Genomic DNA, 25,294 nt, shown 5'->3' with positions numbered 1-25,294 from the left:
CACCACCACCACTATCATCATCATCATCATCTTAGCCATAGCAGAGCACCTAATGAACCATTATCATCATCATCTCAGCCATAGCAGAGCACCTGATGAACCATCATCATCATCATCATCATCTCAGCCATAGCAGAGCACCTGATGAACCATCATCATAATCATAATCATGATCTCAGACATAGCAGAGCACCTAATGAACCATCATCATCATCATCATCATCATCATCATCTCAGCCATAGCAGAGCACCTGATGAACCATCATCATCATCATCATCATCATCATCTCAGCCATAGCAGAGCACCTGATGAACCAACCTGGACACAGCATATTATTGGAAAACACAGAAATGCTGGACCGCTATCATAACAACAATGTCGGACTACGCAGAGAAGCCATTGAAATCCACAAGCATGTGGACAACTTCAACAGAAAGGAGGAAACCATGGAATTGAACATAATCTGGCTACCAGTATTAAAAAAACTCTAAAATCAGGACAGTAAATAAAGAACAACACTAAAAAAAACCAGGGAATTCCAGACAGGAAACAAACAAGGCCAGCTAACACCTCCCAACAAAGGATTCCCGCCAGTAGGAAGCAGACAGACTTTGAAGTTGCAAGGGTATTCAATGCTAATCAAGCTGGCTAATGGCAACATTCACACTTGTCTCCAACAGACATTATTCCACAGGTATATAAACCCCACTTACCTAGTTTTCAACAGACCACACAACCTCTGAGCATGCCTGCCATAAATGTGGGCAAAACATCAGGAGAGAATGCTTCTGGAACATGGCCATACAGCCCGGAAAACTCACAGCAACCCAATTTAAATCATGTTTGATTCAACTGCTTATATCCTTATATTGTTGTGATATTTTGTTTTTGTTAACTAATATGTGGGGTTTTTTTTTAATGTACACTACTTATTGTTTTTTGTCTGGTTGTAAGCCGCCCCAAGTCCCTTTAGGGAGATGAAGCAAGGTACAAATAAAGCTTATTATTATTATTATTTGAAACACAGCAAGATGAGTCCACAGCAGACACTCTTCTGGCTGTTGTATTGGATCATATGATTATGATGATGATGATGATTAAATACCTGCAGAATCCAAAATCGTGGCCCAAAACTCCTTCGACTTGTGCGGGACGTCGTCGTCAAGGCCAGTCAGTTTGTAGATGGACACTTGATGTGGGTTCTTTTGGTTGCTGAATTTGGAAATGACCATGTCGCAATTCTGGAGGAAAAGGATACGAAATCATGAAATACCTTGCAATGAGAGGTTGCCTTATATGCTCATTTCCTTTTAGAGCAGGCATAGGCAAACTTTGGGCCAAGGTTTGCCCAGTCCGGTTCTAAAGGAACCAAATCCTCTTCCCGGTAATAAGAAAAATCATTTCTGTCCACCTTAACTTAGAGGGTCTCAACCTTAGATTTGGATGACACGCCTGCGCTGACGTTACTTCAACTGGGATGGTTTAATCTAATTACGAAGACTCAATCCCGACGCTGCCACCAATTGCGCTGGTGCTAAAGCCAATTGGGAAGACTCAAGCCAATTGTATGGTGTCAAAGCAAATTGTAAATGCTGTTTCCACTACTGAGGGGATTTTTGAATCTTTTAATCCCTCTAGATTATATATATATCACCTTTATATGAGGAGAAGGATTACAGGGGGTGATATTTATTTCAAGATCCCAGCCTCTGTCTCTGTAGTTAGGGATTTCTGTGTTGTTGTTCCCTTTCTGAGGTAACTGTGACTATTACTCTTCCCCAATTAGGTGATTTATTAAGGTAACTGCTTTTGAATTATCACCGATGAAATTTGGCTCCACAGACGCAGATGAGATGTAATGAGTCAGTTGTTAGCAAAGAACAACAAGTTTACTGCGTACAAAGCTTATGGTTGCAGGTTAATTGATTTACTTATGGAACTTTAGATAAACAAGTGGTTTAATAACTCTTATAACCACCACACCAGTAGTCTCTGGTGTAATTCCACTCTCACTCTCCTACTGATGATATAAATTGTAGTGAACTCTAACCTCAGCTTAGTGAACAATGTCCCAACTACAATAAAAGCCTTTAATTTGATCTACTACCGATCAAATTCCTGATCACTAGTCCTTCCCAACTAGAGATCTTGACTAGGCTCCCTTTAGTCTGCCTTGACTAAAGATTTTGGCCAGGCCTGTCTCCTCAGACCTTCTTGACTGAAAAGCCTCCCGCCACGCACTCCCTGGCTTCTTTTTTTTTTTAACTCCCTCTTTTTCCTTTTCTTGGCTCCGCCCACTTCTCCCTCTGGTGAGCTAGCCAGCTCCATCTCCTTGGTAACAGCACTACTGTGGATTGAAACAAGATGCCTTCTGTTTCAGCTACTGTGTCAACTAAACACAAATAAATACTCTAACAGTTAAAATTAAACATAATAACTATGACTTCTCCACAACGCCTACCTCTGGTACGAAAAAGATAAGCTAAACAAAGGCGTCAATCTTCATATAATTAGATTAAATCTGTTTACAATGTTTACAATATGGAAGAAATACAAAGGTGGGATGGCACTATTACAAAACAAAAAAGTAACAAAATTTTGTTACTCTCGTTATAGTAACGTAAGTTTTACTAACTATACTTTAAAAACACTTTAGAAACAAAGCACTGGTGCTCCTTACTTCTGAAGCATTTTTTTTCGATTGCACATGCTTAACAAATACTATAATTGTACAATCCATAAATCAGACACTAGTCCTCAACACATATTATCCCTGCCTTTCCAAATGCGAACAAGACGAAGCCACAATGAAGCATGGAAGGTACCTGGCTGACACAACAGGCATGCGAAAAGCCGCGTTCGGTCAGTCGCTTGATTTCTCCGGGATTTTCGTAGTTGACGACATACAAGTGATGCTCCAATGGCGTATCCTTCGTACCTTCAAAATATACCAGTTTTTTAGCTTCATCCACCCGGATCTGATAGGAAACACACACATAAAAGAGACAGAAATGACCTGGGTTTGTTATTGTTAGCTGACTGTCATCAACTGACTTTGTCCAGCCAAAGAAAGGAGTTAATTTGTCGTTGAATATAACATTAAGTAACATTATTTTCGTTTCTGGGTTGAAAGTGTTATTTCCTGTTTAATTGTGCGGTTGTTTCTTTGAAAGTCGTTGTTTCACTCCAGAAACTTTGTTTTTGTGGCACAAACTATGTGGAGTTAGTTGAGATATTCATTGAAAAACTAGAGCAAAATGCACTGCAGCATGTCCCGTAAATACAAAGTTTTTGCTTTGTGTTGTCAAAGGCTTTCATGGCCAGAATCACTGGGTTGTTGTGCACTTTCCGGGCTGTATGGCCATGTTCCAGAAGCATTCTCTCCTGATGTTCCAGAAGCATTCTCTCCTTACAACATTCACACTGGCCTCCAATGGACAGGAGTTCTTTCTCTCACTCTGGACCTTCCACAGATATATAAACCTCCCTTGCTTAGTTTTCCAATATACCTCACAACCTCTGAGGATGTCTGCTATAGATGTGGGCGAAACGTCAGGAGAGAATGCTTCTGGAACATGGCCATACAGCCCGGAAAATGCACAACAACCCAAAGATTTTGCAGTTCAATAAACTTTTTCTATGTTTTCATGATAGAATATTTTTAGGAAATGACATTGATAACCCAGCAACAAAATTAGTGTTACACAGTGTTATTGTTGTTGTTATCTGTGAGATTGTGGGAGTTGTAATCCATCCAATTTAAAATACAGAAAAGCTGAGAACTAACACATCAGAGACAGCTCTTTATTGCCCTTCTTTCCCTTTTATCTACTGTCCTAGTTCTTATGTTACAAGACCTATATTACAAAGGCGGTTGGGTTCAATGAAGGTCTCTCATTCATAGACAAAAAGAATCGGCAGTAAATAATAGCAACGATTTCCCAACTTGTACGGAGCATTCGGAAATGCAAAGCTTACCCGTAGACTTGATTTGAGTTCATTGTTATCATTTCACTCTTATGAAATCTAGGATACCACACGTCGTCTGAATCGGCTATTGCACAGAACTTGGGAACGTTACTTTATGCAAACCTGAGAATTCCCCAAAACCTACAGAAACCTTGTGCAGAATATACCACCGAAACCATTACATTCTTTTTTCAAATGCATGTAAAAAAAAAAGCAAAAGGGCTTACATTGGAACCATGCCTTCCAAGGACTTCCCATTCCCCAGAAGTAACTGGAAGCTCCTCTTTAATGGGGCACAGGAAATCACCTGCAAAGATAGATATCGATAAATAGACATATTAAACAGTTACAATAAAATACTTGAAAGTGTTATTTCCTGTTCAATTATGCGGTCCTTACTCTGAAAGAAGTTGTTATACCCCAGAAACTTTGTTTTTGTGGCACCAACTATGTTTAATTGCTTGAGACTCCACGAGATAGTCATTGCAAAACTATAGCAAAATGTGCTATAGCAGGATGTCGATCCCGTACAAAGTTTTTGCAGTTTAATAAATGCTTTCAATGTTTTTTATGATAGAACTGATTTGGAAATGGCATTTATAACCCAGGAACAAAAACTGTGTTACCAACTACACTTTTTCTTCTATCTAAGGTATTTTCCCAAGAGGAGTTAGCATTGTGACTGTCGCTTCCATTGGGCTTTGTTTTCGGTATTCTCAGGTATTATTTTTAAAAATGAGAATTTATGAACTACACGTTGACATTTTACCCATCAGTGGAATCCGAGTGCCTACTGAAAGCTGCAGCCCTGCTAACAAGCTGGAAAAGGCCTTGGGGGCTTTTGTGCTGCATTCCCATTGCAACCCACCCACGGTCTCAAAAGAAACAGAACACAACTGGTGCAGTTTACTTGGAGATGGGAGCCCGCCGAGTGAGCGCTTGTATCTGCTCTCTTTCAAGACGGCAGTGATGCGGAAAAGGTGCCGGAAGCCTGTCCTGCATTCGGAGGCGACGAGGAACTCAATCAGATCTTCATGGGTTTGCGGGAAGATGTGGAAGATGTCATGGATCTGTAAGACAAAATGGAAAATTGACTGAAACCATCCAACGAAACTGTCAGGGTTTGCAAAGATACTATATGTGTGTTAACTGGAAAATCAAATGCATGAAGCCGACTGGCTGAGTTTGCAAGGACCTGGGGAACTGGTTTGCAACTGTTGCTATCCTGCTGCTGGAGAACCGGTTTGAACAGGTTTCTCTGTGTGTGTGTGTGTGTGAGAGAGAGAGAGGGTGTATCAGAAGTGTCACGGTTTGCAAAGATACTATATGTGTGCTAACTGGAAAATCAAATGCATGAAGCCGATGGGCTGAGTTTGCAAGGACCTGGGGAACTGGTTTGCAACTGTTGCTATCCTGCTGCTGGAGAACCGATTTGAACAGGTTTCTCTCTGTGTGTGTGTGAGAGAATGTATCAGAAGTGTCATGGTTTGCAAAGATACTATATGTGTGTTAACTGGAAAATCAAATGCATGAAGCCGACTGGCTGAGTTTGCAAGGACCTGGGGAACTGGTTTGCAACTGTTGCTGTCCTGCTGCTGGAGAACCGGATTGAACAGGTTTTTCTGTGTGTGTGAGTGAGTCTATTGAATACTGGCTGGAAAGAATCTGGCTCTATACTTAGAGAGGCCTGACTATTTCTGAGGCCTTGTTTGCTGTTGAAGCGGATTTGTGGTCTAAGAAAGGACTGCATATGACTGCTGATTTCTGCAAGCAATCAGAGGGACTATTGTAAATACCACTGTTCTGTTATCTCTTGGACTTAGTAAAGGTTCCTGTGTTATTTGTTCTGCCCCTTCATTCGAGTTTCTGACTCCGTGCTCAGCCTCTGAGCCATTCCTTTATTCCTCTCCTGTGAGCATGGAGAGAGACAAGATGCCTCCAGAAAGAGAGATAGGGTTCCCTTCCAACTCTGCAGCCCAAGGGGCTAAACCGCTTACGTTTATCCAGATGTCGGTTGTTTCTTCATAAATGATCAACGGCGTCACAGCGTCGGGGACAGCGTCGATGAGCTTCTGTCTCTCCATGGCATCATCTTCCACCGGGATGAACAAAGCCGGAGGGAGCAGCACGATCTGGAGACGGGTTTGGCAACGGTCGAGCAAAAAGGCCCAAGCGCTAAAGGGAAGGGAGAGGAAGACAATACACTTGTTACTACAGTCAGCCCTCCAAGTCCATGGATTCTGCACCCAGGGATTCAATTGAACAGCACATTTTGGTGGAGGCTCCTTCTTCGGAGGCTTTTAAGCAGAGGCTAGATGGCCATCTGTCAGGAGGGGTTTGATTGTGCTGTTCCTGTCTGGTAGATGGGTGTTGGACTAGATGGCTCTTGGGGTCTCTTCCCACTCTGAGATTCTATGATTTTGCCATTTAATATAAGGGACGGCATTTCATGATGCCATTGTATATACTGGGATATGATCCTTAACAGATCTTGGCATCCATAGGGGGTTCTGGGATTGAACTCCAACAGATATCTATATGGCCAAAGCACAACAGCCCATGCAACTATCTATGCATCTATCCATGCATGCAACAGTCCATCCATCCATCCATGCAGCTATTTATTCATCCATATATACATCTATCTACTCATCCATCCAGCCATCCTCCATGCATCTATCCATCCATCCATGGATCTATCTATCCAGCTATCCATCAATCCTCCATACATCTGTCTATCCATCCATGCAACCATCTATCTATGCATGTAACCATCCATGTATCTATCAATCAATCTATCCATATATATATCCACTTATGCATCTATCTATTCATTCTTCCTTGAATCCATTCATCTATCTACCTATCTATCCATTCATGCATCCATCTATCCATCCATATATATATGCAGATTTTCTTGGTCTACCAGCAGGATTCTATAGTAAATTTCCACTAGAGGTCTTTGATTTTCCCCTATTAATAATACTATCTATCTATCTATATACAGTAGAGTCTCACTTATCCAAGTTAAATGGGCCAGCAGAAGCCTGGATAAGCGAATATCTTGGATAATAAGGAAGGGTTAAGGAAAAGCCTATTAAACATCAAATTAGGTTATGATTTTACAAATTAAGCACTAAAACATCATGTTATACAACAAATTTGACAGAAAAAGTAGTTCAATGCCCAATAATGTTATGTTGTAATTACTGTATTTACGAATTAAGCACCAAAATATCACGATATATTGACACTGACTACAAAAATGGCTTGGATAATCCAGAACCTTGGATAAGCGGGGCTTGGATAAGTGAGACTCTACTGTATCCATATATATAATTTTAGCAATCTAACTATCATTTCATGGTTAGTAAAGTCAGTAATTTCCCAATACATCACTCATACCACCAATGCACCTGTTAAAACAAGCTTCCCCTGCCCTCTACACCCAAAAAGTCCTTTAATTCAATACGGTTCCCTACTACCCTGTTTCCCCAAAAATAAGACAGTGTCTTATATTAATTTTTTCTCCCAAAGATGTGCTAGGTCTTATTTTCAGGGGATGTCTTATTTTTCCACAAAGAAGAATTCACATTTATGGTTGAATTTAAAAAAAATGAAAATGTATTATCTACTGTTCAGTAGTTGTCATCAAAAACCAGCGTAACCAAACTGTGAATCCTTCAAGAATTTCTGTATTATATTTTATTGCTATACTGTTTTTAAATTACTGTTTTAAATTTCTGTTCGTATGTAAATTTACGTTGTTGTTGGGCTTGTCCCTGTGTAAGCTGCCCTGAATCCCTTCTGGGAGATGGAATACAAGTATAAAGTTATTATCATACTAGCTGCACCCGGCCACGCATTGCTGTGGCAAAGTGGTGGTGGTATTGGTTAAAAATTGTTGTGTAATTTTTATTTGTATTTTTTAATTAATTTTATTGTAAGTTATCTTTTTATTTATTATATTTTACTATTTTTCTGTATTACTTTTAGTTATTTTCTGTTATTATAGTATTTTATTGTATTGATTTTTTTAGTGTTTTTAATTATTTTTTAGTGTTTTTTATTATTTTTTATTGGGTTGCTAGGAGACCAAGCTGGAGGAGCTTAGCCTTCTAACGGGCAGCAATTGGATAAAAGCAATTATTCCTCTCCCTCTAATTAGGACTTTATTTTTCTTTTCTTTTTGTTGTATCAACCTAGAGCCGTGGATGATGGGTTGTATTGTCAAATTTCGAGGTTGGGGGGCCTGTAGTTTTGTTGTTTTGTCAGTCGCCGGGATTCCATCACTCTTTTATATATATAGATTATTATTATTTCTTGATACTACCTTTATTTCCATGTACAACAATCTATGGCATGTACATTTACCGATCCTGCATGCTTCCAAAGAAAAACTTTACTAGGTCTTACTTTCAGGGGAGGCCTTATATTTAGCAATTCAGCAAAACCTCTACTAGGTCTTATTTTATGGGGATGTCTTATTTTCAGGGAAACAGGGTATTAGTATTAAATTGACTTCCGCAACAAGTCCCGGAATGTATTCCCACAAAGATGCATTTGAAGCAGCTTCCATTCGAACCCAGAACTGCTGGGAAATAAAGTAAAATACACACTATTTTCCCTCCCGCGTCCATCCTGCTCTTGCGATATATTCCACTCCATCGAACAGGATCTCAAAGGGCTGGACGAGTTCTTTATCGATGACATCAGAAATCTGCCAGAGAGAAATAGAAGAATGGAGATCGGAAAGTATTAAAAACACAACATAATCTTTTCCTCACATAATAATCGCACCCCCTTTTTTGATGGTAAAAGCGTGTGACCGTTATGCGATGAAATAAGGTATTTATTATTGTCATTAAATACAATATGCCGTACATCATGAGATTTCAGGATGGCACAGAAATTAAAAACCACGTCAAACAATAAAACTGAAACAGACTATAATTAAACACAGTGTAATGAGGCTCAGACTCTCCTTCGTTTCCTTACAATATTCTCAGTCCTTACAAAGTAGCTAATAAGTGAGGTTGACCTAAGGAACAAAACTAAACTGTGGTCTTACCTTTCCATCGGCATCAATAATTATTTCAGACAACTTGAAAGTTACTTTGGGGTTTGCAGTGCCTATAATGGAAGACAAGAACCATTTATTGATACAAGCAAGTTCTCTTTTTTTTAACTGACAGCAAAGTTAATTTATTAACACCTAACAAATATAACCAATTCATATTTTTATTCTGAATATTTTATTGTTATTAATTTGTATAATTTTAATACGTTGTTAAAAGGCTTGAGTCCCATTATCTGGAGAGATATAAATCAATAATAATAATAATAATAATAATAATAATAACAATTCATTCTTGTTATTGTTTGAAACATGGATTCATATGTTCATTACAGTAGAGTCTCACTTATCCAACACTCGCTTATCCAACATTCTGGATTATCCAACGCATTTTTGTAGTCAATGTTTTCAATACATCATGATATTTTGGTGCTAAATTCGTAAATACAGTAATTACTACATAGCATTACTGTGTATTGAACTACTTTTTCTGTCAAATTTGTTGTATAACATGATGTTTTGGTGCTTAATTTATAAAATCATAACCTAATTTAATGTTTAATAGGCTTTTCCTTAATCTTTCCTTATTATCCAACATATTCGCTTATCCAACATTCTGCTGGCCCGTTTACGTTGGATAAGTGAGACTCTACTGTACTTCCTAACACTGACTCGGTGTATCGGTGAATTTTCAATTTTCAATTTTTTAAAATATATTTTTGTTTTGTGTTTTACAATATTATTTCAATTGTCTTATGTTTTATGTATGTATGCTAACTTGAGCCATGAGGAGAGGCGGGTAACAAATAAAATATATTAAATTATTATTATTATTATTATTTGCCAACTTCTCCTCCTGGTTCAAGTTAAAATACATAGACAAAATGTAAAACCATTAAAATATATATTAAAATATGTATTGTTATTATTATTATTCGCCAATCTCTCCTCCTGGCTCAAGTTAAGATGCATAAGTAAAAGTAAAGATTTCCCCTTGACATTAAGTCTAGTCGTGTCCGACTTTAGGGGTTGGTGCTCATCTCAATTTCTAAGCCAAAGACCCAGCGTTGTCCATAGACACCTCCAAGGTCATGTAGCCACTGGCATGACTACATGGAGCACTGTTACCTTCCCACCGGAGCAGTACCTATTGATCTACTCACATTTGCATGTTTTCAGACTGCTAGGTAAGCAGAAGCTGGGGCTAACAGTAGGAGCTCACCTGGCTCCCCGGATTCAAATTGCCAACCTTTTGGACAGCAAGTTCAGCAGCTCAGCGGTTTAACCCACTGTGCCATCAGGGGCTCCATAAGATGCATAGACTATATATATGTGTGTGTGAGTATGTGTGTGTGTATGTGTGTGTGTGTGTGTGTGTGTGTGTGTGTATATATATATATATATATATATAGAAATAATTCTGGCTCAAGTTAAGATGCATAGACAATATATATATAGAAACATATTGTTGTTATTATTATTATTACTATTATTATACATTGACATCCAACAGACTCCAACTGCCTTCTCTGTATTTTCTGGCTTCAGCGCTGCAGCATCAGATCTCACCTGTTTTGGGGTAACGGAAGGAATCCGTTCTCCGAGTCTCCAGCATCGGGGATGTAACGTGGATAATTTCCACCTCCGACTCGTCATTCTCTTCATACAATATTCTAAGAATTTTGCCTCCGCCGGAAGCTGTGAACAAAGCAGAAACTTGTTGTTTCAATGAATCGGAAATCCATATAGCAATCCAACCGAATGCTTACTTATTGCATGTATGTTCCGATATGCAGCTTTCTTTCCTTGCTCTATGTTTCCCTGAGAAGTTGTGATCCGCTCTGAGATGAGCATAGACTTCTTTAGACTTTGGGACTGCTCAGATCACAGACTTATTGTTTATTCTAAGAGAGATATTCTGACTGGATGGCACAGAAACTATAATCAAAGGTATCTGTAACTGACTGATAAGTTGTGTATCTGTGTATACTGAACACATGAAGGTTGTGAGTAAACCAAATATGTTATTTTTTAATAATGTCTACTTTATTTTGTCTCTTGAGTGTACAATGTAAAACAAGTTGTTTTATGGCATAGTAGAGCTTGTTGTAAGTTTTAAATTGTTTTATTTGATATTTTAATTGGGTTTTTATATCAGAATATGATGTTTTAGTTGATTATGTACTGCTGTCTAATGTATTTGTATGAATTTTATATGCTGTATGGGAGAAAAGCAGGATAGAAATGAATAAATAATAATTATTTTGGGGCACTGAAATCACTTCTGAAGAGCTGTTATTTTTATGTACTGGCATATTCTCTGTTCCTAACAGGTCGGAGACAACAAGTTATTCAGTCTAACAACTGAAGCCAATTGCCTTGCATATTATTTTGGTTGTATAAAACTTGAGAAGATTCCACTCAAATGGGTTTTTGGCTCTTCTCTATAAGGCTATAAATGCCATTCTCTAAGAGGTTGTGATCTCTAAAAGGTCATGCTTTTCTAAAATAAAGTGAGCAGATGGGCATTTTGGAGTGCATACTCACTTGGCTCTGCCTTGGGGCACCACCAGTAAGCCGTGTATCGATCAAACTCCTCTTGAAGCACAAACGTCGCCACTCCGGCAGACTTCGGGTCCTCTTCGATGTTGGCAAACTCTACATAAAATGCAAGCAGGACATTATATATTCACTTAGTCACTTAGCCATGGACATGACTGCATGGAGTGCCATTACCTTCCTGCTGGAGAAGTATCTATTGATCTACTCACATTTGCATGTTTTCAAACTGATGGGTTGGCAGAAGCTGGGGCTAACAGTAGGAGCTCACCCCGCTCCCTGGATTTGAACCGCCAACCTTTCAGTCAGCATGTTCAGCAGCTCAGCGGTTTAACTTGCTGCGCCACTGGGGGCTCCCTATATATACATACATTATTAATAATATTATAACGTAATACAATATAATACTAATAATAATACAATATAATAATATTGTAATATAGTAATAATAATAATATGTTAAACATAATACTACCGATAATATATAGTACTATATAATGATATACTGTTTTATTATTGTATATTTGAAGTTGTAATGTTTTTGATTGTGAGCCGCTTTGAGTCTCCATAGGTAGAGATAAAGCGGGACATAAATACAGAAATAATATGCAAGCAGAGCTTTATTCGGTTGGGAGTGTAAAAGGAGCCCCAACACTAGACGGATGCCATTTGATTTCAGTTTTAACTGCAAAGGCTCACTGCGAATGAAATCCTGGGAGTTGTAGTCTTACCAAGGTCTCAAGCCTTCTCCCCCAAAGAGGGCTAAACTACAAGTCCCAGGATTGAATAGCACAGAGGCATGGTGCTTAGAGCAGTGTCTACAGAGGTGGCCAAAGACCTTGTAAACCACAGCTCCCATAGCATTGTGGGAATTATAGTTTCCTAAGGGTCTGTCATCTTCTGCCAAAGATTGTTGGTGCCACCCAAAACGACGACTCCCACAATTCCACAGCCTTGACCCCCGACGGTTAAAGCAGTGTCAAACTGCATTAATTCCCCAGTATGGATGAACCATAGATCTTTCAGCATGACTCCGTGGTCAACGCCTGGCTCCTCATCCGTTGCTCAGGCCGCTACCTTTGTGAACAAAAGTCAGCCTCCGCTCCTCTTTGGTTTCCAAGTTGGCGACCCAAATGTCACTGCTGTGGATGAAGGCGATCCAGTTCGGATCCGCTGGGCAGATCTTGGGATCCATCCGGATGTTCGGGCAACTCGTCTCCACCAAATTCGGCCTCAAAGGCTGTTTCTGCAAAGGCGACCGAGAAGGAAAGGGGGGAGTTTGGCACCACTTTAACTGCCACGGTTCAATGCTATAGAATCACAGGAGACTCAAATTGATAAGAAATATTCTAAGCAGTGCTGGAGGGGCTGTCAGGAAATCGGTACATATATACATATGTGGTGGTCCTGTAAATATGTTCAAAAAAATTGGGAGAACGTTTTTAAAGAAATAAAGGGAATCTCCAAAACAGAAATTATAGGAATGCCTGAAATAGCACTGTTGTCATTTATGGATAATATTCAAATATCAAAAAAGTTAAAGGAACTGATCGCCAACTTGGTAACAGCACCAAGATTGTTAATAGCCAAAAAATGGAAAGGAAGAATGGTATAAGGAGATTTGGGATATTGAGGTAAATGATAAATTGACATGTAATATTAAAATTAAAAGAGGGTTATTAAAAAAGGATGATTTTGGGAAGATATGGGGAAAATGTATAGAGTTTGTATACGTAGAAGGTAAGGGGGAAAAACCTGTAAAAGAAACAATAGAATTTTGGAAATAAATATTGTAATTGGCTGGTCTAGGGTGAAGGGATAGCATTAGGTGAGGGGTAACAAAAGGTAAATAATATGAGTATGTAATATAGTTAGAGAGTGAAAATACTATAGGAGTTATGATATACATAATTCTGTATTGCAAATTTGTTAAAGAATGAATACGTTTTAAGTACTGAATATGTAAAATTCAAAATTTTTCAATAATTTAAATTTTAAAAAACTGGAAAAAACAAAAAAAAACCCTATAATTCCATAGCAAAAAAAAAAAGAATCACAGGAGTCGTCATGTGGTGAAACATCCTTTGGCAGAGCAGGCTTTGTAAAACGTCGGCCACTAAAACTGCATAGCCTTGAGCCAGGGCAGTTGGAGTGATATCAAACTGCGTTCATTCTACAGTGCAGATGTCGGGGTGGGCGGTGGGGGTTATTTCCACGAAACTGTTTTCAACTCACCGTGAAGCCGTGGGGCCCGCCGTCTTTGACGTAATAAATCCCGCTTCCAGCTTGGAACAAAAAAGTCCCACTTTCCTGGTGGTAATCGTACGAGGCGATCCCGATGGTCCCGATCCGCTTCCTCTCCCGCAACAATTCCTCTTCGCGGGAATACATCCCATAATCCAAGCTGGCCTGCAATGGGAGAAATTGGACTGGACTACAAAAGTCTTAGAAATGGTCGAGATAACAACAACAACCATAAATATCATTTGCCTGTGACAAAGAACTGGTGGGATCACAAGCCTGAAAAAGTTACAGAAAATGAATATGGCAAACTACTCTGGGACTGATAGAGTTGTGGAGCACAAGACTCATGACCTCACAATCATGTTAAAAAACAAAGTATGGATCATCAATGTTGCAATCCCAAACAAGAGCAGGATTGAAGAGAAGCAACCAGAAAAGCTGACACAATACGAGGATTTAAAGATCGAACTGCAAAAACTCTGGCACAAGCCAGTCAAGGTGGTCCCAGTGGTGATCGGCACACCGGGTGCACTGCCTAAAGACCTTGGCCCACACTTAAACACAATCAGCGCTGACAAAATTACGATCTGTCAGCTGCAAAAGGCCACCCTACTCGGATCTGCCAATACATCACAGTCCTAGACACTTGGATGTGTGATCCAATACAACAGCCATCATAGTGATCTTGTTGGGTATCAAATAATAATAACAACAACAACTTTATTTCTATCTCGTCCCATTCTCCCTGGAGGGACTCAGGGAGGCTTGCAAAACAGCAACAATACAAACAAGATCAGCATACAATATACAACAGAAACCAAAACAATGCAAATGTATCTCAAAAAAAAGTAAAAACATAAGAATTGAAATTTAACTTAAAACACCTCAAATCAGAATACAATAAGCAATAAACATAGAAAAAGATGCAAAGTTTAAAACCGTAGTATACAAGCCAGTTTGGACATCCCTGCCACGGATCAAATTGGAAATCAAACTGAAGCAGCAACACCAGGGTAATCACTTCAACCAGTTTACGTCTTTCAGTTGTCGAAGGCTTTCATGGCCAGAATCACTGGGTTTGCAAAATGCACTTAAAGTGGAACATATGGTAGAGTCTCACTTATCCAAGCTAAATGGGCTGGCAAAACCTTGGATAAGCGAATATCTTGGATAATAAGGAGGGATTAAGGAAAAGCCTATTAAACATCAAATTAGGTTATGATTTTACAAATTAAGCACCAAAACATCATGTTATACAACAAATTTGACAGAAAAAGTAGTTCAATACACAGTAATGTTATGTTGTAATTACTGTATTTACAAATTTAGCACCAAAATATCATGATATATTGAAAACATTGACTACAAAAATGCGTTCGATAATCCAGAACCTTGGATAAGCAAGTCTTGGATAAGTGTGACTATACTGTACTTTTGGCTGGGTAAAGAAGATGGAACAGAATCAGAGCCATAAAGGATTTCCCTGCTTAATGGCTTTTGTCGTTTCATAGCTGCAGCTTGCTTGAATAAGATATGGTTGGGGAGAAATACTAAGAAACATAAATGGAAATATAGAAGACGTAAGCGAGTCACCCACCTGGAAAAGGTCTAAAAGGGGCTTCCAGGAGAGCATGAGGACGGCAGCCTTGTTGATGGTTTTGGGAATATCGGAATAGAAGAGGGTGTTCTCCCTGTTCTCGCCAGACATTGCTAAATATTAAAAAGAAAGAAACACAAAGCAAACACTGTGTAGAATTTTCTGGTTAGCAAAACACTGCACAGAATGAAAGAAAAGCAAATACATTTCTGCAGTTTCGTTGACCTGCGCCATGGGGAAAATGATCTTCCGAGGAATTTAATAAGTCCTCCAGGCAAGTCCATGGTTTGGCTCCATTATAAGTTGCTAAAGGGTTGCCCTGGAAGAACTAGCCAATTCCTAGGGAGGATTCTTGACACCCTTAAAAATAAAATATGAACCATCTCCTGATTGAAGACATTAAGTACCCAAGGTTTCCTTTTCACACTCTATATAGTAAATTAAATAAAACACAACAATACAACAATTCTTTCTATTGACACTCTTTTTTACTTGGTCTCTGAGTATATATAATGATTGCATGTTTGTTGACTTTACTTGTTGACCTTATTAATACTTTAAGAAAACTCTGTACTAAAAAACAAAACAAAATAATATACTCAGAGCGGTGAACTTCACCAGTAAATCAATACTTTGAGATGATCTTGGAATACCAGAATCAACGGCATCCTGTTTCCTGCAGCTAACAAACTTACCCAGGTAGTAAATCCTGTCCGACTGGGGCCCTTCGGGGTCGTTCTTCTTCACGAAGGTAAAGTCGTGGGGTGCCTTGGCCATCAAGCAGCCGTGGTACTTCCTCGTCTCCGTCAGCATCTTCTTCAAGTGACTCCAAGAGAACCGTTCCACGAAATACGGCTCCAGCTTTGCCTCCTCCTCCTCCTCCGCCGGGGCCACATTTTCCTCGCGCTCTGCCGTTTCGAAGATTTCAAGGCCCAGCTGTTCAGTCTCCATCGCTGCGGCCATCGTGCATGTTGCGTCTCTGGAGAGAGTTAAAAACTCACTTGAGTCAATCTTCTCCTTAGTAGTTCATGCAAGGCAATTTAGCTTTCTCAGTTGTTAGACTGATATCGCTGGTTTTCTCTTTGAACTGTTAGGAAAAAAGATATGCCAGTGCATAAAATATGCCACCACAGACATCCCAGTGTTCCTTGCTCTCTCCATTGGTGTGGAATTTGCATGATCCCGCCCACTGCCTCTCCCATAACCCTTTCCTATTCCTTTCTATGGCACACAGCAAACAGAGGAATTGATCAGCAACTGAACACACTAAAGAGGTTTGGGGAGAATTCACAAAGATTTATAAGGGTTGTAGGTACTGGGAAGTATAGTTCACCTGCAATCTAAGAGCACTCTGAACTCCACCAGCGATGGACCAGGAACTATTTTTTCTTGGTCATGTTGGGTCTGTGTGCCAAGTTAGTTCCAGGTCCATCGTTGGTGGGGTTCAGAGAGCTCTTAGATTGCAAGTGAACTATACATCCCAGTCCCTACAACTCCTATAAATCATGGTGAATTCTCCCCAAAAGTCTCCAATACGTTCAGCTGCTGATCAATTCCTCTGTTTGCTGTGTGCCATACGAAAGCGTAGGAAAGGGTTATGAGAAAGGCAGTGGGTGGGGTTATGCAAATGGAGAGAGAAAGGACCATTGGGATGTGTCCGCTGTAATCTGCAATGTCCTGGGAGGGAGTGACTTGGTGGCTCCTCAGCATTGGGAACTAGAGCCTATTTATGGAGGCTGGAGGTTATCTGTGTGAGTGAACACCCATGCCACATACACACATAAACATTTTCACTTTTATTATGTGTATGACAGAAGATGACAGATGACTGATATATATCAATGGTTACCAACCTTTGGGCCTCCAGGTATTTTGGACTTCAACTAGCAGAAATCCCAGCCAGCTTACTAGCTATTAGGAACTGTGGGGGCCCAAAGGTTGGGAAGCAGTGATATATATAGGGGGGGGGGGGGGAGGTATATACGGCTCGGGACCTGACTATCTCTGTGATTACATTTTCCAGCTGTTTGGAATTGTGGGAGTTGAAGTCCAAAACATCAGGAGGGCCGAAGTTTGCCCATGCCTGGGATATAGGCATGTCATACATGTATACATGCGGCATGGCTGCAAAGCAGCCCTATATGACATCCAGATAATATACTAGATTTCCCCTTGGAGAAGGATTCCATCCCCATGAAGCAGGGGTCGGTGGGGAGGCCCTGGGGCTGGGTTTGGGCCCTCGCCTTGCCCTCTGCAAGCCTGGCACTGCTTGGTGGGGCTTTTCCTTGCCTCCTTTTCCCCAGGACCCCATAGAGCAGCCCCAAAGAGGCCGGGAACCCAAGGTTGCGGAGCGGTCCCCATTTGGAGAGGCGCTTTTGCCTTACTCACTGCGGGCGGCGCGTCTCTTCCCTTTCCTCCTCCTCCTCCTGCGGATCTGGGGCCTTCCGCTTCCTCGTCCCTTCCTTCCAGGGGCCGGGCCACGAAGCTGCAGCTGCAGCCGCCTCCGAAGCACACTGCCCCCGCAGGCAGGCACCGAGGGAGCAGCCTTCGCCTCTTCCTCCGCCTCCTCCTTCCTTTGCGCTCCCCTCCGCCAAAGCAAACCCAGGCTGAGCTTGGCGCGCTCTCCTAACGGGGCCGCGGAAAAGAGGGGCCCCAAAGACAGGCACCGCGGGGGTCCTCCGCCCCCATATTCATGTAGCGGACAGGTCAAGCTTTGGGCTACACGTTGGCCTTTTTATTTGATTAAAAACGGACGTGAAATGGGGCTCCCAGAGCCCGAAATAGAGGTACCCCCATGGCTCTCCAAGGCGCACGAGGGCGCAAGGTTGGCCTGGCGCTTTACGCACCGTGCCAGTTTTGCAGCAGAAAAGAGGGGGCCAGAACCGGGTCACCGGAAGCACCCTCCGCGCTCAGATTAAGCCGGAAGATAGGCCAGACTTTAGATGACACGTTGGGGGTTTTGGTGTGTTAAAAACCGTGATAAAACGGGGCTTTTAAAGCCCTCCAAAGAGGTCCCCTCAGAACGCTCCAAAAACGCACGAAGGCGCACAGCCTAGGACAGGGGTCCCCAAACTAAGGCCCGGGGGCCGGATGTGGCCCTCCAAGGTAATTTACCTGGCCCCCGCCCTCATTTATAATATAATATTTTTATATCAGTTTTAATAATATAATATATTGTATATACATATAATATTGATAAGAATATTATCATTTTATACAATATAATACTAACAATAATACCATATAATAATATTAATTATATGTTATATATTGCATATAATATTACAGTATAGTAGTATAGTTCAATATAGTATAATGCTAATATTGTGCTATGCTAATAATATAACATATTGTATGTACATACAGCAGCTCTGAATTCCCTTCGGGGTGAGAAGGTTGGGATATAAATGTAGTAAATAAATGTAGTAAATGAATAAATAAATAATTTTGGACTTAGGCTCGCCCAAAGTCTGAAATGACTTGAAGACACACAACAACAACAACAACAACAATCCTAATTAACCTGACTATCTCATTGGCCAGAAGCAGGCCCACACTTCCTATTGAAATCCTGATAGGTTTGTGTTGGTTAATATTATTTTCATTTTTAAATATTGTATTGTTCTTTCATTGTTATTGTTGTTTTGCACTACAAATAAGATATGTGCAGTGTGCATAGGAATTTGTTCGTTTTTTCCCCCCAAATGATAATTTGGCCCCTCAACAGTCTGAAGGATTTTGGACCGGCCCTTTGCTTTAAAAGTTTGGGGACCCCTGTTATAATGTCATACAATATAATACTAATACTAATGCAACATAATAATATTAATTATACATTATATATTAAATGTAATATTACTAATAATATTACGGGATAGTGGTATAGTACAATGTAGTAATATCTAATGCTAATATTGTGCTTTGCTAATAATATAATATATATTATATGTACATATAATATTGATACTAATATTATGTCATAAATATAATACTAACAATAATGCAACATAATAAAATTAATTATACAGTAAATATTAAATGTAATATTACTAATAATATTACAGTATAGTGGTATAGTACAATATAATAATATATAATGCTAATATTGTGCTATGCCATTAATATAATATATTGTATGTATATATAACTTGTAAGCCGCTCTTGAGTCCCTTTTGGGGCGAGAGAGGGCAGGGTATAAATGTAGTAAATAAATAAATAAATAGTTGTTGGGAGGGGTTTTTTTGCACTATGTGTAGTGTGCATAGGAATTTGTTCGTTTTTTTTTTCTTTTCCCAAATGATAATTCGGCCCCTCAACAGTCTCAGGGACCATGAACCGGCCCTCTACTTTAAAAGTTTGAGGACCCCTGGTCCAAAGCCTTCCCAACAGAGAGTTTCAAAGCATCCAAAGAAAGAGATAGAATCCTAGAACTGAAAGGGACCCCCATAGCCATCCAGTCCAACCTCCTTCTGCTAGGAAGGAAGACATCATCTAAGCCAGGGGTCCCCAAACTTTTAAAGTGGAGGGCTGGTTCATGGTCCCTCAGGCTGTTGAGGGGCCGAATTATCATTTGAAAAAAAAATACAAACAAATTCCTGTGCACACTGCACATGTCTTATTTGTAGTGCAAAAAAAAAACAAAACAAAACAAAAACCCAACAACTATTTATTTATTTATTTATTTACTACATTTATACCCCATCCTCTCTCACCCCGATGGGGACTCAGAGCGGCTTACAAGTTGTATGTACATACAATATGTTATATTATTGGCATAGCACAATATTAGCATTATATATTACTATATTATCCTATACCACTACCATAATATTAGTAATATTACATTTAATATATAATGTATAATTAATATTATTATATTGTATAATTATTAGTATTATATTGCATTACATTACATTAGTATCAATATTATATGTATATACAATATATTCAATTATTACCATAGCACAATATTAGTAAATAAAATAACAATACAATATTTAAAAATAAAAACAATTTTAACCAACATGAACCTATCAGGATTTCAATGGAAAGTGTGGCCCTGCTTCTGGCCAATGAGATAGTCAAGTTAAGTAGGATTGTTGGTATTGTGTGCCTTCAAGTCATTTTAGACTTTGGGCGAGGCGAAGTCTAAAACTGAGGGCGGGGGCCAGGTAAATGACCTTGGAGGGCCGCATCCGGCCCCCGGGCCTTAGTTTGGGGACCCCTGATCTAAGTCCTCCCAACAGGGCCAAGCTTCATCCTTTTAGATACACATATATATTAGATACACATATGCCTCAGATTTAAAGGAGAATTGGTTAAAATTAATACATAGGTGGTATCTAACACCGAAAAAAATGGGCCTAATGTACAAAAATACAGTAGAGTCTCACTTATCCAAGCCTCGCTTATCCAAGTTTCTGGATTATCCAAGCCATTTTTGTAGTCAATGTTTTCAATATATCGTGATATTTTGGTGCTAAATTTGTAAATATAGTAATTACAACATAACATTACTGCGTATTGAACTGCTTTTTCTGTCATTTTATTTTGTAAAACATGATGTTTGGGTGCTTAATTTATAAAATCATAACCTAATTTGATGTTTAATAGGCTTTTCCTTAATCCCTCCTTATTATCCAAGATATTTGCTTATCCAAGCTTCTGCCGGCCCGTTTAGCTTGGATAAGTGAGACTCTACTGTACTAGTAATAGATGTTGGAAGTGTAAAGACCAAGTGGGCTCCTACTTCCACATGTGGTGGAGTTGTAAAAAAAATTGAAAAGTTTTGGAAAATAATACACGCAAAATGTAATAAGATTCTTAAATTAAATATGATTTTTAAACCGGAACTCCTCCTGTTAGGGTTGTATGATTTTGAAGTTAAAATTGCGACAACTTTTTACTTACTTTATAACGGCAGCTAGGATACTTCTGGCGAAAAATTGGAAATCTAAAGAAACCCCTACTAAAGATCAATGGATAAATAAAATTATAGAAATAAGAGATATGGACAATTTAACCTTTTGGATGAAGAATAATTCCGGCAAGGCCATGAAAAAAACAAATTGGGTTGATTTTGAAGATTACCTTGAAAAAGAAAATGAATGAAGACAGAAGAATCTATATTGGAAAAGAAGAACGGAAGTCACCCCATCCCCACCCCATATTCCCCAGAATATAGGTAATGTTCCCCTGGCCGATAGCCAGTACTTCTACCCTCCCCACCTCAATCCATACCTATTCCTTTCCCCTACCCCCCTACCCCCACTTTCCCTTTCCTCCCTTACCACCCCATTTCCTTCCCCCCAAATCCATCCTCACTAACCTTTCCCTTAGTTTTCAGCCCCCTGTACACTTTTATGTAACAGCAAAGTTTCAATAAAATTATTTACAAAAGAAAAGAAAAGAAAGATTGTAGCCCCCTGTATATAAGATATAATTCAGGGGTCCTCAAACTTTTTAAGGCGAGGGCCGGTCCACAATCCTTCAGACTATTGAGGGGCCGGATTATCATTTGGAAAAAAAAATACAGTAGAGTCTCACTTATCCAACTCTCACTTATCCAATGTTCTGGATTATCCAACACATTTTTGTAGTCAATGTTTTCAATATATCATGATATTTTGGTGCTAAATTCATAAATACAGTAATTTCTACATAGCATTAATGTGTAATGAACTACTTTTTCTGTCAAATTTGTTGTATAACATGATGTTTTGGTGCTTAATTTGTAAAATCATAACCTATTTTGATGTTTAATAGGCTTTTTCTTAATCTCTCCTTATTATCCAACATATTCACTTATCCAACATTCTGCCGGCCCGTTTATGTTGGATAAGTGAGACTCTACTGTACAAACAAATTCTGGTGCACACTGCACATGTCTTATTTGTAGTTCAAAAACAACAACAACAACAACAACAACAACGAAAGAACAATACAATATTTAAAAATAAAAACCATTTTAACCAACATACATTTATCAGGATTTCAATGGAAAGTGTGGTCCTGCTTCTGGCCAATAAGATAGTCAAGTTAATTTAGGGTTGTTGTTGTTGTTGTTGTTGTTGTTGTGTGCCTTCAAGTCATTTCAGACTTTGGGTGAGCCTAAGTCTAAAATGTATTTATTTATTATTTATTTATCTACTGCATTTATTTACTACATTTGTATCACACCCGTCTCATCCCAAAGGGGACTCAGAGTGGCTTACAAATTATATGTACATACAATATATTATATTATTAGCATAGCACAATATTAGCATTATATAATTATTATATTGAACTATACCACTATACTGTAATATTATTAGTAATATTATATGTAATATAGAATATATAATTAATATTCTTATATGGTATTATTATTAGTGTTATATTGTATTACATTTTAATATTATTATCAATATTATATGTATATACAATTTATTATATTATAAAACTGAGGACGGGGGCCAGGTAAATGACCTCGGAGGGCCGCATCCGGCCCCCGGGCCTTAGTTTGGGGACCCCTGCATTATAATATTAGTATCAATATTATATGTATCACAATATATTCTATTATTACCATAGCACAATATTAGTAAATGAAAAAACAATACAATATTTAAAAATAAAAACAGTTTTAACCAACATACAGTAAACCTATCAGGATTTCAATGGGAAGTGTGCGCCTGCTTCTGGCCAATGAGATAGTCAAGTAGGATTGTTGTTGTTGTGTGCCTTCAAGTCATTTCAGACTTTGGGCAAGCCTAAGTCTAAAACTAAGAGCAGGGGCCAGGTAAATCCTTTGGAGGGCCGCATCCGGTCCCCGGGCCTTAGTTTGGGGACCCCTGCTTTGGACGGTGCCTTCCAGCCTGGCAGAAAGGGCTGGAGTGGGGGGCCCAGGGAGGGTGGTTCTCTCAGAACTCTTTGATCCCTTGCCCAAAAGACTACAACTCCCAGCAGCCCTCCTTGCAGGCAGCTGGGGATTCTGGGAGTGGTAGTCCCCGCCCCGAGGTGGGTGTGGAGGGTGACGCAGGCGGGGGGAGGAGAAGCAGCAGGAGCAGCAGCCTGGCCCTCTCTCTCCGCCTTCCTTTGGGCCTCAAGCGAGGAGGAGGAGGAGGAGGAGGAAGATGCCTGCTGCCGCCAGCCTGACCCCGCAGGTGCACTGGGCGCAGAGGCACCAGGAGCTCTACCTGCGCGTGGAGCTCAGCGACGTCCAGGTGAGCCCACCTGGGAAGGACTGGAGGGCTGGATTTCCATCCCTGCAAGGAGAACGCCTCTCATTGGAGGAATGGGGCCATGCTGCTGCTCCAGCACTGGGACTCAATGGAGCCATGCATCCAAATGGCAATTCAAGCCTTCCACTTGAATCAGAGAATCTGATGCTTGGTGGAGTCCCCTTTTGAGGCTGGATGGCCATCTGTTGGGAGGGCTTGCGGGGTGCCTGCCTGCCCTGCTGTGGACTTCCATTGGGATATGAATAAGCAGTGTGTTAAAGCGCTGAGCGTCTAGATCCAGGGAACTCCTGCTCCCTCTCTATTCTGCCTTGGTCAGACCACACCTGGAATCACACTGTGTCCAATTTTGGGCACCACAGCTGAAGGGAGATGTTGACAAGCTGGAAAGCGTCCAGAGGAGGGCGACTAAAATGATGAAGGGTCTGGAGAACAAGCCCTATGAGGAGCGGCTTAAAGAGCTGGGCATGTTTAGCCTGCAGAAGAGAAGGCTGAGAGGAGACATGATAGCCATGTACAAATACGTGAAGGGAAGTCATAGGGAAGAGGGAGCAAGCTTGTTTTCTGCTGCCCTGCAGACTAGGACGCAAGGGAACAATGGCTTCAAACTACAGGAAAGGAGATTCCACCTGAACATCAGGAAGAACTTCCTCACTGTGAGAAGGGCTGTTCGACAGTGGAACTCTCTCCCCGGGGCCGTGGTGGAGGCTCCTTCCGTGGAGGCTTTTAAGCAGAGGCTGGATGGCCATCTGTCGGGGGTGCTTTGAATGCGATTTCCTGCTTCTTAGCAGGGGGTTGGACTGGATGGCCCATGTGGTCTCTTCCAACTCTGCTATTCTATGATTCTATGATTCTATGATTCTATGAGCTGCTGAACTTGCAGACCGAAAGGTCCCAGGTTCAGATCCGGGGAGCGGAGTGAGCGCCCGCTGTTAGCTCCAGCTTCTGCCAACCTAGCTGTTCGAAAACATGCCAATGTGACGCAGGGCCGTAGCCAGAAAAAAATTTCGGGGGGGGGGGGGGGTTAAAATTTCAGGGGGGGGGTTGAACCCCTAACACCCCCCACACCCGCTACAAACCTGTCAATATCTGCTTGAGATAGTGCCTGGAGGGACTCTTAATGTTTTGTGTCTCATAGATTTAGCATGGGGATTTGGTTAACCAGTTAAAATTCATGAGTAAACCAGGGTTTTTTTTATAACCTGAAAAATTTCGGGGTGGGTTTGAACCCCTAAACCCCTCCCCCCTTGCTACAGGCCTGATATGTGAGTAGATCTATAGGTACCGCTCCGGCGAGAAGGTAACGGCGTTCCATGCAGTCATGTCGATGGCCACATGACCTTGGAGGTGTGTACGGACAATGCCGGCTCTTCGGCTTTGAAATGGAGATGAGCACCAACCCCCAGAGTCAGACACGACTGGACTTAACATCAGGGGAAACCTTTACCTTTACCTAATAAGGAGTCTGGTGGAGCCTCCTTTTGAGGCTGGATGGCTATCTGTTAGGAGGGCTTGCGTGGTGCCTGCATGCTTTGCTGTGGATCTCCATTGGGATATAAATAAGCACCATCCAAGCCTTCCCAATAGAGAGCCATCCAGTTTCAAAACTCCAAAGAAGGAGATAG

The 25,294-nt window shown here is 40.4% G+C and overlaps 2 protein-coding genes across 4 annotated transcripts in view; one reads left to right on the top strand and one right to left on the bottom strand.

Moving 5' to 3' along the window:
- The window catches only part of dpp8 (dipeptidyl peptidase 8), a 28,881-nt gene extending 10,903 nt beyond the window's left edge, over positions 1–17,978 (bottom strand). The window contains exons 1-14 of one of the 3 annotated variants that reach the window (XM_062963326.1): positions 17,836–17,978; positions 16,143–16,426; positions 15,448–15,560; positions 13,842–14,015; positions 12,684–12,852; positions 11,595–11,705; positions 10,617–10,745; positions 9,042–9,103; positions 8,590–8,690; positions 5,968–6,145; positions 4,881–5,040; positions 4,198–4,277; positions 2,827–2,979; positions 1,107–1,242 (exon numbers count right to left, since the gene is read on the bottom strand). In XM_062963326.1, the coding sequence (XP_062819396.1) occupies positions 1,107–1,242; positions 2,827–2,979; positions 4,198–4,277; positions 4,881–5,040; positions 5,968–6,145; positions 8,590–8,690; positions 9,042–9,103; positions 10,617–10,745; positions 11,595–11,705; positions 12,684–12,852; positions 13,842–14,015; positions 15,448–15,560; positions 16,143–16,410 (1,834 nt within the window). In that variant the 5' untranslated portion in view covers positions 16,411–16,426; positions 17,836–17,978. Of the gene's footprint in view, positions 1–1,106; positions 1,243–2,826; positions 2,980–4,197; positions 4,278–4,880; positions 5,041–5,967; positions 6,146–8,589; positions 8,691–9,041; positions 9,104–10,616; positions 10,746–11,594; positions 11,706–12,683; positions 12,853–13,841; positions 14,016–15,447; positions 15,561–16,142; positions 16,535–17,831 lie in introns of all 3 variants that reach the window. The other 2 variants (XM_062963327.1, XM_062963328.1) reach the window with 2 other exon arrangements.
- Positions 17,979–23,450: 5,472 nt separating this feature from the next.
- hacd3 (3-hydroxyacyl-CoA dehydratase 3) overlaps positions 23,451–25,294 on the top strand; it is a 29,079-nt gene continuing 27,235 nt past the window's right edge. The window contains exon 1 of the mRNA XM_003227602.4: positions 23,451–23,654. Within this exon, the coding sequence (XP_003227650.1) occupies positions 23,565–23,654 (90 nt within the window). The 5' untranslated portion in view covers positions 23,451–23,564. The remainder of the gene's footprint in view (positions 23,655–25,294) is intronic.

The sequence above is a fragment of the Anolis carolinensis genome, unplaced genomic scaffold (assembly GCF_035594765.1).
Source record: "Anolis carolinensis isolate JA03-04 unplaced genomic scaffold, rAnoCar3.1.pri scaffold_11, whole genome shotgun sequence".
In the NCBI taxonomy this organism is placed as follows: domain Eukaryota; kingdom Metazoa; phylum Chordata; class Lepidosauria; order Squamata; family Dactyloidae; genus Anolis; species Anolis carolinensis.
The sequence above is the reverse complement of the archived record's forward strand: the minus strand, read 5'-3'. Positions and strand labels throughout refer to the sequence as shown.